This window comes from Kogia breviceps, chromosome X, assembly GCF_026419965.1.
Source record: "Kogia breviceps isolate mKogBre1 chromosome X, mKogBre1 haplotype 1, whole genome shotgun sequence".
Taxonomy (NCBI): domain Eukaryota; kingdom Metazoa; phylum Chordata; class Mammalia; order Artiodactyla; family Physeteridae; genus Kogia; species Kogia breviceps.
The window spans coordinates 118,156,354-118,170,179 of NC_081330.1; the positions used below are offsets into that span (position 1 = coordinate 118,156,354).

The 13,826-nt window shown below is 37.2% G+C and overlaps 1 protein-coding gene and 1 non-coding gene across 7 annotated transcripts in view; both read left to right on the plus strand.

The window, feature by feature from the left end:
* The window catches only part of RPS6KA3 (ribosomal protein S6 kinase A3), a 109,275-nt gene that overhangs the window by 76,103 nt on the left and 19,346 nt on the right, over window positions 1-13,826 (plus strand). For all 6 annotated transcript variants that reach the window (XM_059050817.2, XM_059050818.2, XM_059050819.2 and 3 more), the window contains 5 exons: window positions 8,099-8,187; window positions 8,384-8,448; window positions 8,524-8,626; window positions 10,592-10,716; window positions 12,329-12,454. In XM_059050817.2, coding sequence (XP_058906800.1) covers window positions 8,099-8,187; window positions 8,384-8,448; window positions 8,524-8,626; window positions 10,592-10,716; window positions 12,329-12,454 — 508 coding nt within the window. The remainder of the gene's footprint in view (window positions 1-8,098; window positions 8,188-8,383; window positions 8,449-8,523; window positions 8,627-10,591; window positions 10,717-12,328; window positions 12,455-13,826) is intronic.
* On the plus strand, window positions 6,849-6,951 carry LOC131749108 (U6 spliceosomal RNA). The gene has a single exon (XR_009333216.1). It is a non-coding gene; the product is annotated as a U6 spliceosomal RNA (small nuclear RNA).

Here is a 13,826-nt window from a genome sequence, read left to right on the forward strand (position 1 = left end):
AATCCTAACAATTTTTTTGTGTGGAACTTAATAAACCGATTCTTATATGATAATACAAAGGACCAAGAATAGCTAAAACACTCTTGAAGAATATCAAGATAGGAGGACTTGCTTTACCAAGTATCAAGCCTTGCTATAACTATAATTAGGACAATATGGCATTAAAACAAGTATAGAAAATAGACTTGTGCAATGGACTAGAGAGGCCAGTAGCAGACCTATATATATATGGACACTCGATTTACAACCATTGGAAATTGCTGAGCAGTAGGGAAATAGCACCCTTTTTAGTAAATCATGATGGAAAAAATGGTATTCATAGAGAAAAAGATAAAACAACTATCTCACACCATACACAAAACATTTCCAAGTATATTACAAGTATATATATATATATATTTTTTTTTTTTTTTTTTTTTACATATATATGGGAAAAGTGAAGAAAGATTCTAGAAAAGACTGTTGGAGGAATCTTCATGACCTTGGTGTAGAAAAAGTAGTCTTTCAACACAAAAAGCATAAGCCATAAAGGAAAAGATTGATAAATTATTACTACATTAAAATTAATAACTTCTCATCAAAATATTCCATTGAAAAAATAGAAGAAATTTATAACATATAACCAACAAAGGACTTGTTTCCAGAATATGTCAAGGACTCCAGTCAATCAATAAGAAAAAGACAGCCCAGTAGAAACATGAGGAGACGTAGGGACTTCACAGAAGAGGATATCCTATGGCCAATAAGCTTATTAAAAGATGCTTGCCCTCATTAATCAGAAAATGCAAATTAAAACCACAGCGAGCTACAACTACATACCCACCAGAGTAGCTAAGGGTACAAAGACTGATAATACAAAGTGCTGATGGGCTGTGGAGCAGTGGCAACTTTCATACATAGCTGGAAGGAATGTAAATACTCGTATAACCTCTTTGGGAAGCAGTTTTAGGCATTTCTTCTAAAGTCAAATACATGTATAACCTCATCCAGTAATCCTATTCCTAGGCATGCACCCAGTTTTTATGCATCAAGGTACTTGCACATCAAGAAACAAGTACCCAGAGATTTATAGCAGCATTATTTGTAATAGCCAAAAGGTAGAAACTAGATTGTTAACAGAAGAATGGACTAATAAATTGTGGTATATTCATACAATGGAATACAGCAGGGGTTGACTATAAATACTTTAGATTTTGTAGGCCACACACAGTCTCTGTCACATATTTATATTGTTTATTATTTGCTTCTAACACTTTTAAAATGTAAAAACCATTTGTAGCTCAAAAGCCATACAAAAATAGGCTGAAGCCTTTTGCCGTGGGTGTAGTGTGCTGTACAGCAAAGAAAATGAACAAACCACAGTTACATACAATGACTTGGGTAAATCTCACAAGAATGTTGAGCGAAAGCAATTCAGACACAAAAGAATGAATACTACATAGATGATCCTATTTATAAAGTTTTAAAAGCAGACAAACTAAAGCATAGTTTTTAGGGTCCCTATTTAGATGGCAGAAGCCTGTGGCAAAATCAGGAAAGTAGTTACATTGGATCAGGGGTTCTGGCAATGTTATATTTCTTGGCCAGATGACTGTTCACTTTGTGGTCAATCATGGAGCTGTGTACTTTGGTTTTGGGTTTGGGAGGTTTGGTTTTGTTTTTTGCACTTTATGTTATTCTTCACAGTAAAAAACATTGAAAAATATTTGCTGTACAAATGAATGTTCAGTGAACCTTCATCACTCCGTCTACTCTGGCCCCTTCCTTTTAGCTAATACACATACTTTAGTGTTGAAAAAAACAAACCATTTCTTTGACTTGGCCTTTCTTTCAAGTTTCTGCAGCATCTTCCTGCATTCTTTCAACACAAAGCCTCCTTAAAGAGTGGTCTGTGTGTTCTGTTACTTTCTTTTGGCTGCTTTTATCCCATAGCCTGTTTGTTGTTCATTTCTACCGCTCCATTGAAACTTTCTCACTATGGTCATCAGTAATTTCCTGGTTGCTTAAACTAGTGGCAGATTGTTAGAAAGGTGACTCTTTGTATGATTTGTTCACGCAATTCATTCAGCAGATGATTGAGGTCTTTCTTTATGTACGTAGGATGCAATGTGAACAAGACTGACAAGGTCTTCTGTGGTCTCACTGAGCTTGCATTCTAGTGGGGGAGACAAGGAATTAATATTTAAACAAATAAATATAATAATTTCCCGTAGTAATAGGAACAGTGGGGATAATAAACCAGGGTAGTCTTGAAGTGTGAGGGAAGGGGCAGGGGCAGGAATCATTTTAGATGAGACAGTTAAGGAAGGTCTCTCTGAGGAGTATTTGACACTGCTGGCCACCCCCTCCCCCCTTCATTTTTCCTACTTTCATCTGCTTCTCCCACCTCTCTAACCATTCCTCTCTGGTCTCTTTTGCTTGACCATTCCTTCTCTGCCTGCTTTTCTCTTTTTAATTATGAAAAATTTCAAGGGTAAATTCACAAAAATAGAATAATACAGTGAACATATGTATACCAATCACCCACATTCAACAGCCATCAAGATTTTGCCACACTTGCTTTGTCTACTCCTCCTTTCTTTTTTTCTTCTTTACTGAAGTAGTTTAAGCAATCCAGACATGTCATTTCTCATCTACTGCAGTTTGCATTGCTAAAATGTATGGATATTTTCTTATGTAAACTGGTAATAGTCATCTAATACCAATCCTTAACCAGATTTTTCAGGTTTTCTCCAAAACTGTATCCCAAATCAAGTCTGCACATATCCTTTGGTTGTACTTCTTCAGCTTCTGTTCATCTAGAACAGTGTACCCCTGTTGTTCCCCTGCCATTTACTTGTAGAAACCGTGTCACTTTTATAGAATTTCACTTTCTGAATTTATCTTGTTAAAAGATGAGACCAAAAAAAAAAAAACAACAACAATAAATTTGGGCTTCCCTGGTGGCGCAGTGGTTGAGAGTCCGCCTGCCGACGCGGGGGACGCGGGTTCGTGCCCCGGTCCGGGAAGATCCCAGGTGCCGCGGAGCGGCTGGGCCCGTGAGCCATGGCCGCTGAGCCTGTGCGTCCGGAGCCTGTGCGTCCGGAGCCTGTGCTCCGCAACGGGAGAGCCCACAACAGTGAGAGGCCTGCGTACTGGAAAAAAAACCCGATGAGACCACTTCTTAATATCTGAAACAAAAAGCATAAAGGTGATTATATTGCTTACTATAGTAGGGAAAGCAGTGCTAGTCCAGTAGAATCTCTCCAAGCAGAGTATACCACTGTTCTCATATAGGGTTTTGGGGAAGGGTGGAGTTCAAGAATTGGCAGGTTTTCAGGGCCTAAAATGAATTGACATCATCTGTAAGTGTGGTTACTTGGGTGGGACTCTTGGCACTCAGGTGTGGTTATTGGCGTCAGTTCATTCTTATTTGGCTAATTTTCACAGATGAAGAGCAGTTACTGATTCGTTGGTTTGCAAGAACAAAAAACAAAAAACTGTTCACCTAGGCAAGTTGTCTTTGATCAATTGAATGGTTCTGGCGCCTCTCTTGTTACCATGGTTACATAATAATTAGTCTTTTCCCAGGAGTGTGAAGTTTTTTTATTCACCTTGTGATATTTTTCCACTTGTTACTTTATCCCGTTTTTGGTTAAACTTTTTTGGCAACATTATTTCATAGCTCGTGCTTTTGCACCCTATTGCATCACATCCGGAGGCTTACAGCACCATGTTGCCCCACTTTAAGTGATGAATTCCCATGGTTCCAGCTGATCCCTCCATTGTAAGGTTCCCTGTCAGGCTTTCATCTAACAGTTTCATCCACTGATTATCATTGCTTGAAACAGTTATTTTATTAGGGATTTTAAATTGTGTATTTTCTATTACTGTTATTCCTTCACTTATTAGCTGGTATTTTCCAAAACAATGAGCTTTTCCTCATCGACTAGGGCTATTTAGTTACCTTGAAATAAGGCTCAAACAAGATGAGCCCCAGTGGGGGTGATGTCCAATGAGTTGGGTTTTTATGTTAGTTTTGACTTTTTCCTTTTCCTTTTTCATTATAACGAAGTCATGGGAGTTAATAATCAGTGTGATTCAGCCAATTGCATTCATTATTTTTAATGCCCACATTGTTCTTTTTCTGACCACCTTTTAAATGTTCTCGTTACCCAGTGTTCCATCTCTGATATGCTTTTCTCCCTGCCTGGACTCACTTTCCCGACTGACATCAGTATTTCCAATAACTATTGAACATTTTAATTACTCCCAAATCACACTTTCTTACCTTAATTTACCAGGCACCAGACCTTTATTTCCATTTACTCACCTGCATGTTTCTCCCAAAACATATGACGTGCATGACTTAACATTTTTAGACTAAATTTATCTTTGTTCGCTGTTCTGGTCCTCTTCTTGTATTCCCAATTAGCAGCATTTCCATGTACCCTATTTCCTAAGCCAGAAACCTAGAAATCATTCTTGATTTCTTCCTCTCTTGAATACAAAGGTATTCACCAAATTCACTCTCAAAAATATTTCACTGTCCCAGCCTTTCCTCTGCATTGCACTGCTTACAGTTCTCAGATCTCCTACCCATGGTGATCTCCTACCCACACTATAGGGCCAAGCTTCTAGGTAGATTGCCCACTGCCTACCACCGTTTCCCACTCCAGATCATTCTGTACTTCCCTTGGAGTTCCCTTCTTGAAAATAAGTCTGGTGCGTTAGTACACTGTTTAAAGACCTCTGCTATATTCCTGTTACCAAATATGGCAGTGTTTCCCCTCGTTTCTGTTGTTTAACAGAACGCTAATTCTACAGGATGTTAATAGGTATTCTCTGAAGAAGAGGTGCTAAAAACAAATGTTTAGAAAAATACTGATTTCATTACTCTAAATTTATTGGCCTTTTATATGCAACGTATTTTATTTTATGTCTCTAACAAGGGGTATAATAGACAGCATTCCACAGACTCACTGGATCATGAAATATTTTGTTGTTGCTAAGTGTCTAGAGAAATTAATATTATTTAGTAAAATATTGGGGGACACTGGCCAAACGAACAGATTCTCAACCTTTAAATTGCATTTAAGGCCTTTTACAGTCTCCCATGTTAAAATAGATATCCCCTACTGTTCCCTTAGCACTCTTTACATGTGTCCTTTTGAATTTGTCTCTTAATGTACTAGCGTTATCTATATCTGTCTTCCCCACTGATTGTGGGGGGGGGGCTGTCTTTATCTCCGTATCCTCAGCGCTAAGCAGTGTCTAGCACATAGTAGCTTCAATAACAACTCACTGAATAATAAATGGATCTATTTCTGAAATAGAAATTTCTCTGCTAGCCATTTTCTCCAGCTCTGTTATTATTTTCATCCTTACAGGATCATTGGTTTCCTTAATTTGTAGGTTGAGAAAAAGAGTAAAATTATATATTAGAACTGAAACAGACCTTCAGGCTCATCCAGGCCAGTGGTTTTCAGACTGTGTGCCACAGACATCTTAGATGTTCCACAGACCCCTTTCCCACCAGCTCCTCTTCCCTGCAGGGCTATTAAAGGGAACGGGAGGAAAAAAAATAGGTGTATGAAGCACATGTTCTTTGAAATGTTTTAAATGTTGGATTTCTTAAATTCCTGTTGAGAAAGGTTTCCAAGTCTACAGTTTGGCAGCCATTAATCTAACATCCAATCCCCTTGCTCAGGAGGAACTGGTAACAGGTTCAAGGGGATTGGCTTTCCCAAGGTCACAAAGTTCTTAGTAACAGACCCAGAACTAAGACTCAGATGATCTTACTTTTACAGTAGTGCTTTTTACAAAATTCTGAAAAATGAAAAAGTTCATTAGAAGATTTGGGGCTGGGCTTCCCTGGTGGCGCAGTGGTTGAGAATCTGCCTGCTGATGCAGGGGACACGGGTTTGTGCCCCGGTCCGGGAAGATCCCACATGCCGCGGAGAGGCTGGGCCCGTGAGCCATGGCCACTGAGCCTGTGCGTCCGGAGCCTGTGCTCTGCAACGGGAGACGCCACAACAGTGAGAGGCCCACGCACACCCGCCCCCCCCAAAAAAAAGAAGAAGAAGAAGATTTGGGGCCAACATTCTGTGTTCACACAAAAACCTAGACCCAAATGTTCATAGCAGTTTTATTCATAATAACCCCAAACTGGAAACAATCCAAATGTCCCTCAACAGATAAATGGATATTTGTGGAATATCTTTGTCATGGAATACTACTTAGCAATAAACATGAATGAACTATTGGGACTTCCCTGGTGGTGCAGTGGATAGGACTCCACGCTCCCAATGCAGGGGGCCTGGGTTCAGTCCCTGGTCAGGGAACTAGATCTCACATGCATGCCGCAACTAAGAGTTCATGTGCTGCAACTAAGGAGCCCGTGAGCCGCAGCTAAGAACCCCACCTGCCGCAACTAAGGAGCCCTGGAGCAGCAACTAAGTAGCCCACATGCTGCAATTAAGACCTGGTGCAACCAAATAAATAATATAATAGATAGATAGATAGATAAATGGAATGAACTATTAATACAACAACTTGGATGTATCTCAAGGGAATTATGCTGTGTGAAAAAAGTTACATACTATATGGTTCCATTTACATGGCATTCTTTAAATGACAAAATTATAGAAATGGAGAATAGATTAGTGGTCGCCAGAGGTTAGGAATTGGGGAGGGAGGGAGGTGGGTGTGGTTATAAAGGAGCCACGTGAGGGATTCTGGTGGTATTGAACTGTTCAGTACCTTTACTGTGGTGGTGGATATAGGAACTTAGAAATGTAATAAAATGGCATAGAACTTCACCTCACAGCTGTCAGGATGGCTACCATCAAAAAGTCTACAAATAGTGGTTGCTTTGGCAGCGCATATACTAATATTGGAATGATACAGAGAAGATTAGCATGGCCCCTGCGTAAGGATGACATGCAAATTCGTGAAGCGTTCCATATTTTTACTTTGTTATACAGCAGAAACTAACACAACATTGTAAAGCAATTATACTCCAATAAAGACGTTTTTTAAAGTCTACAAATAACACATGTTGGATGGCAATTCCCTGGCAGTCCAGTGGTTAGGGCTCCGTGCTTTCACTGCAAGGGCCCGGGTTCAATCCCTGGTTGGGGAACTAAGATCCCACAAGCTGTGTGGTGTGGCCCCCCCCCCAAAAAAAAAGCACACCTGTTGGAGAGTATGTGGAGAAAGGGGAACCCTTGTGCACTGTTGGTGGGAAAACACTAATTCAGAAAGATACATGCACCCCAGTGTTCATAGCAGCACAATTTACAATAGCCAGCACATGGAAGCACCCCAAGTGTCCATTAACAGATGATTGGATTAAGGAGATTTGGCACGCGCAAACATACACACACACACACAATGGAATATTACTCAGCCATATAACAGAGTGAAATTCTGCCATTTACAGCAATGTGGATGGACCTTGAGGGCATTATGCTAAGTGAGATAACTGAGACAGAGAAAGACAAAAACTGTATGATATCATTTACATGTAGAGTTAAAAAATAATACAAATGAATGTATATGCAAAACAGAAACTTTCACAGATATAGAGGACAAACTTACGGTTACCGAAGGGGAGATGGAAGGGGGGGAGGGACAAATTAGGGGCGTGGGATTAACAGATAGAAATCACTATGTATAAAATCAATAAGCAACAGGATATACAATATAACACAGGGAATTATGGCCATTATCTTATAATAACCTAAAATGGAATATAATCTGCAAAAATACTGAATCACTATGCTGTACACCTGAAACGAATGTAATATTGTAAATCAACTGTACTTCAATTTAAAAGATGGCATAGAACTAAATACACACACAAATAAGTGCAATGAAAATTGGAGATATCTGAATGAGATCAGTGGATTGTATCAATGTCAATATCCTGGTTGTGATATCACACTGTAGTTTTGTAAGATGTTACCACTGGGGGAAACTGGGTAAAGGGTACATAGGCTCTCTCTGTATTATTTTTGATTTTGAATCCATAATTATCTTAAAATTAAAAGTTTATTTTAAAAATAAAATACAGATACCTCCAAAACATAAAATATTATATGGATTTATTATTTAGAGCCAAACTTGGGATGCCACAGTTTTTGAGTCCTGAAGCCCAGAGTCTTTTACGAATGCTTTTCAAACGAAATCCTGCAAACAGATTAGGTAAAATTTTTAATTCATTTGTTTCTTTTGTGTGTTTGTTGGTGTTTGTTTTCTAGGGGGGAGATGGATATTTGTGTTTGTTGTGGGATTATGAAATAGTAGGACAAATGTTAAAAGTGAAGACTGAATAAACAATATATATATTTATCCTTGAAATAAAATTACCATTTAATCAAAACTAGTCAATTTTTGATAGGCGCAGGACCAGATGGAGTTGAAGAAATTAAAAGACATTCATTTTTCTCAACAATAGACTGGAATGTAAGTATAGAATGAAAACTTGCTTGAAATTTTTTTTTTAATTAACACATGTCTAAGTCTCTTTTTTTTCTCCAGAAACTGTATAGAAGAGAAATTCATCCACCTTTTAAACCTGCAACTGGCAGGCCTGAAGATACTTTCTATTTTGATCCTGAGTTTACTGCGAAAACTCCCAAAGGTAAGGAGAAAATGTGAAAACCCAAATATAAGACAATATATATATTTTTCTTGTTCAATCAGAAAATCTTATCTAGTAGAACTCTATATACTGTCCTCATTTCTTCCCTTCATACACTACCCCTGCTGCAATAACTAGATCATTAGTAAATCCTTTATAGCATTTTATAGAAGTTGAGGTCCTTGTTAAATCTTTTAGCAAATTATGTTGTGCCTTAAGCTTTGATACAGTTTGTGTGAAAAAATTATTTGTTTGTGCGTTTATTTACCTGTAGCTATGTTCACATGAAATACTACAGCATAAATAGTGCCCTTTAAAATTCGAATATTATATGGTATTCTGGAAGTACTTACAAAGTTCAAATCCCAAACATAACTTAAACTTTATGTGAGGTGTGATAACTTCAAAATGATTCATATCCTGTATCAGGCTTTATCCTAAAATTGCACAAACAGTGACTATTATAGAGAAGTGATCTTTGAAATGGTAAGTTGTATTTCACTCATTAGTGTGTGTAGTATACATAATGGTGTGTTTTGTACTCTAATATTCTCTCATTTAGGTGTATCACATCCCAGGTTTATCACTGACAAGCAAATAAATAGAAAATGTACTTGTGTGTATTTCCCATAGAGTGTATCATTCAAACCTTGCTGTAAAGCTTTACAGCCAAAAGTCTAACAGTCTATATTAAGCATTGATGGGTGTTTATTTTTATAAGGCAACCTTAGAAATTTGGATTAACACATGAACAGAATTTTATCAAACGTATAGACGGTGATATGCATAGAACTGATGATATACGGTAATGTTTTACTTTGCTTTCTCAATACAATTTGTCCTGATTGAGGAAAAATCTTAGAATAGAGCAGTTCTATATTATATCCTGCCCAGATAGGTTCTCTTAGCAGGAGTCTTCAGTATAATACTGTCACATTGATGTAGAATTCATTGAACGATATATATTGCTGAGAATATCAAGCTGATATTAAAAGAGAACTTTATGTGGAGTTGATGTTTAAGTAGATTTACCTGTTTTTTGCTTGCCTTTAGCCTTTATAGTATGTTTATAAATATTAGTATGCCTAATTGTGTGTTTATATTTATGAATAACACATTTATTATACTTTTATTATTTCTTTTTATAGTGAGCATTAACTATATTGTGAAAGTATTTTTCTGTTTTTGTTAATGCCAGTAGATTCCACATAAATAATTTGAATAACAGTACATGTCATGTCATAAAACATTTTAAGGACTACGTACTGTGATTGTCCTAGTATATCTATATATATATATAAAATATATATATAAATTTATATATATATATAAATTTAATCTTTTATATGTATAATAATTTTATCTCCAGTTTAGATTTCTAGATTCTGACATCATGTATTGAGACCACTGGACTAAATTCCTTTCTCCTAAATTATCTGCAGATCAACCTTGTATCCCCCCCTAACCAGGAGCCATAGCATTGTTAGGTTATTATTTAGGGCTGCACTGTCCAGTGTGGTAGCCAGTAGCCATATGTGGCTATTTAAATTTAAATTAATTAAAATAAAAAATTTTGTTTCTTAGTCACACATCTCGAATTCTCAGTAGCTACATGTGGCTCGGGGCTATGGTATTGGGCAGCACAGATAAAGAAAATTTCCATCACTGCAGGAAATTCTTTGGGACAGTGCTAATTTAGAATAATATTAACGCAGTAATTCATTAATTTAGTATATTCTTCAAACGAATTAGCAATTTTCTGGGCTCTGCGGGACTAGGATGTTAGAGTTTTGATGGCCATAAGCCATCAGGACAGATCTGATGGCCTTACTTAGTTATCCTGGAAACACTGGACACCTGAGAAGTAGAATTCCAGAATAAGTGAGAATGGTCATAATCTGACAATTCTTCCCTTAATTACCTTTCAAAGCAATTACTTTCTCAGTAATTTATTATTCTTTTCAGATTCACCTGGCATTCCACCTAGTGCTAATGCACATCAGCTTTTTCGGGGGTTTAGTTTTGTTGCTATTACCTCAGATGATGAAAGCCAAGCTATGCAGACGGTTGGTGTGCATTCAATTGTTCAGGTGAGTGAATGTCTAAGTAATTTAAAATTTGACATGTTGTAAGATACAGTTCATTGTGTGGATGATTATGTTAGATTTGATCTGCTGACCTTAAGTGAGCAGCTTAAAATACATTTTATGTCATTGACATTACTCTTAGAAACTCCTTTCATATATACCTTTGAAAAGGTTGCATGTACCAGAATCCTGGATACCTATCTGACTTGAAAGTAGAATTCTAAGAGAGATGAGATAAATATCACCATCTTGTTGTCTCTCTTGTCTCCTGTGCCTCAGAATGTTTATTGGGCCTAATTTGTTTCATCCTCTGTCTCTGTTAGATCAGCTATGGTAAGCTGAGGTCTCCTAGTTCACTGATACTTTAGAACAGGGGTCAGCAGACTTTTTCTATAAGGACCAGCTAATAAATATTTGAGGCTTCGTAGGCTATATGGATCTCTATTGCGACTACTCAACTCTGCTGTTGTAGCACAAAAGCAGTCATAGATTTTATGTAAATGGATGAACATGGCTGTGTGCCAATAAAACCTTATTTAGAAAAAACTGGTAGTGAATCAGATTTGGCCCACAGGCCATAGTTTGCCAACCTCTGCCATAGAAATATGTAAGAAATAAAAATGAACTTAAATTTTAAGTTTTCCAAGTTTTGTGTCCTTGTTCTTTTGGAGCCCCATTGTCATTAGGAAGAAATGGTTATGGGTACCGCCTTAGGGTACCTCGCTCCTTATCCCATCTGTTGATCAGAGTGGGAGAAAAAGGAGCTACAGAAGCAGGTTTCTGAGTGTGTGTGTTTGTAGCAGGCGACTGCACTGCTAAATTAAATGTTATTAGAGGAACACAAATAGTACAAACCATTAGATTTATTTCTTCCCATCATAGTATCATGGAAAGATAAATTTAATTCATCTTCTTAATCATAGAGGGAACTAGATATATCTTTTGAAGCACTGAATTGTTTTTAGGGTATACTTAGTGCTTGAATTTGCTTGATGATTAAGTTGCTTTTGCACTAAGGTTTTTTTCACAAGTCAGTTATCTTGCTTTCCACTTTCTAGAAAACCAACTTAAGCACTGTTTTTTGAACAAAGTTCATGTTGAAATAGTCTGTCCCTTTTACTATGACAAGCATGTGATGAATTCTATAGAATGTATGTTTATGATTTCTATGTGGTGCATCGGAGAGAAGAATCCAGATGTTCTAATTCTGAATCCTCCTAAATCTTTACTTCTATACCAGAGGTTTCAAATGTCTCCCCGTTTGCAAAGGTATTTCAAAGACCTATAGCCGTTTGGGGAGTAGAATGGGGCATAACCACTGGCAAGGCTGTCGGCCCCTTATCACGTAGCTCTTTGTTTCTTGTTGTACATATTCAGTTTTTTCTTTTTAACATAAGCTTTCTTTAAAGGCATATTTCTTGCTGTGCATTGTATCGTAGACACTTCAGAAATGCACAGTTATAGAAGAATATATGCAGATTCATTTTTATTTTTACTAAATTCATTTATATTTATAGTTAAGGCCAACAGTGCATGCTGAGTAACATGTTTCCCTATTATGTAATGTACCAAAGTCATTACAGAGCTCTTCATCAATTTATAATTGTGTTTGTAGCAGTTACACAGGAACAGTATTCAGTTTACTGATGGATATGAAGTAAAAGAAGATATTGGAGTTGGCTCCTACTCCGTTTGCAAGAGATGTATACATAAAGCCACAAACATGGAGTTTGCAGTGAAGGTAAGTGTTTTTAGATTTCATATGCACCTCTAACAGTTCTTATTCATGCATGCTAGTACCAGTTAAAAATTACACTCTTCTTTGCTGACTGTGCCTTTTGTTATAAAAAGGTAAGGTAATTTAAATGTCTGGCTAGTGATCTTCAGGGATCTTAATCTGGAACCATAGATCCTCCTATGAGCTCAAAAGGTAAGGCAGCATACATCCAGTTTGTAGAGGGCAGTACCACTTTACACCAGACCTGGTTTTTAGTAGCACCCTGTTTACTCTCAGAAGTCCCCCGTTTATGGTCAAGATGTCAGGGAGTTCCTCGGAATTACATGCCAAATTTTGTATGTTTACATTTTTATGGCAAAAATGTTCATACCATCCTTCACATTTAAAAGGATCTGTGAACCAATAAAAGAATAAGAACCACTGTCATAAAATATATTATCATTAGCTGTTTTAAGTTCATCAAGCATCCTAAGACAGTAAGGATTTTCTAAGCCAAAAACCAAGGCACATACCTCTATGATAAAGTTCGAGTCCAAACCTTTAGTTATAAGTGAACAAACACTATATTCAAGTTTCTGCCTTTTCACTTCTTGAGTTGGATGCCTCTTCTCTCCCATCACAAACAATTCAAGTAATGTCTAAAGCTTTCAACTGAACTTGAGACTTAGAACTAGTCTATAACCATGGGTAGCTTGTGTTTAGTTAGTGGGGAAAGTGGCCTTGATTATTATTACTTCTTTCCTTCCACCAGTCTGTCCATTTATCTAGATCTAGTATGATTTTACTGTGTAAAAATAAAAATAAATGTACTTTATTTATGCATAGCAAATATCTGGGAGGACACACCCCAAAATTGTTGCTGCTATTTTAAACTTGGATGTAATTGTTTTAAAAAGTCATCAGTGTCTGTAAGGCATTCTGTCAGTTATAAGGATGAACCATAGAAATACATTTTAATTTGCTCTTCTACTCAGTGAAATGTGGGGTACATAGAAATTTTCAAATTGCACACATGAAAGGAGAGAATGTGAATAATGTATTTGGTAGGCAATTTAAGAATGTATCTTGCCTCCAAAAACACATCAGAAAAAAGCAGAAATGTCCTGAGGCCCCCTTCAAATTATAGAAACCAGGAGCAGTATACCAAAACCTTGAGAACATCTTCCAGCTCTTTGTGGATTCTTGTGACTTAAATTAGATCCCTAAAACCAATCCCAGCACTTGATTCTACTGAAATTACTACATATCTAAGATTCACAAGCAGAGTTATGGATATAATGTAAGCTGGGCTCAAGATGAGCAGATCAGAGAGAATGTTGCCAAAAATAAAACCTCCCCAATTCCCTGGTGGTCCAGTGGTTAGGACTCCGTGCTT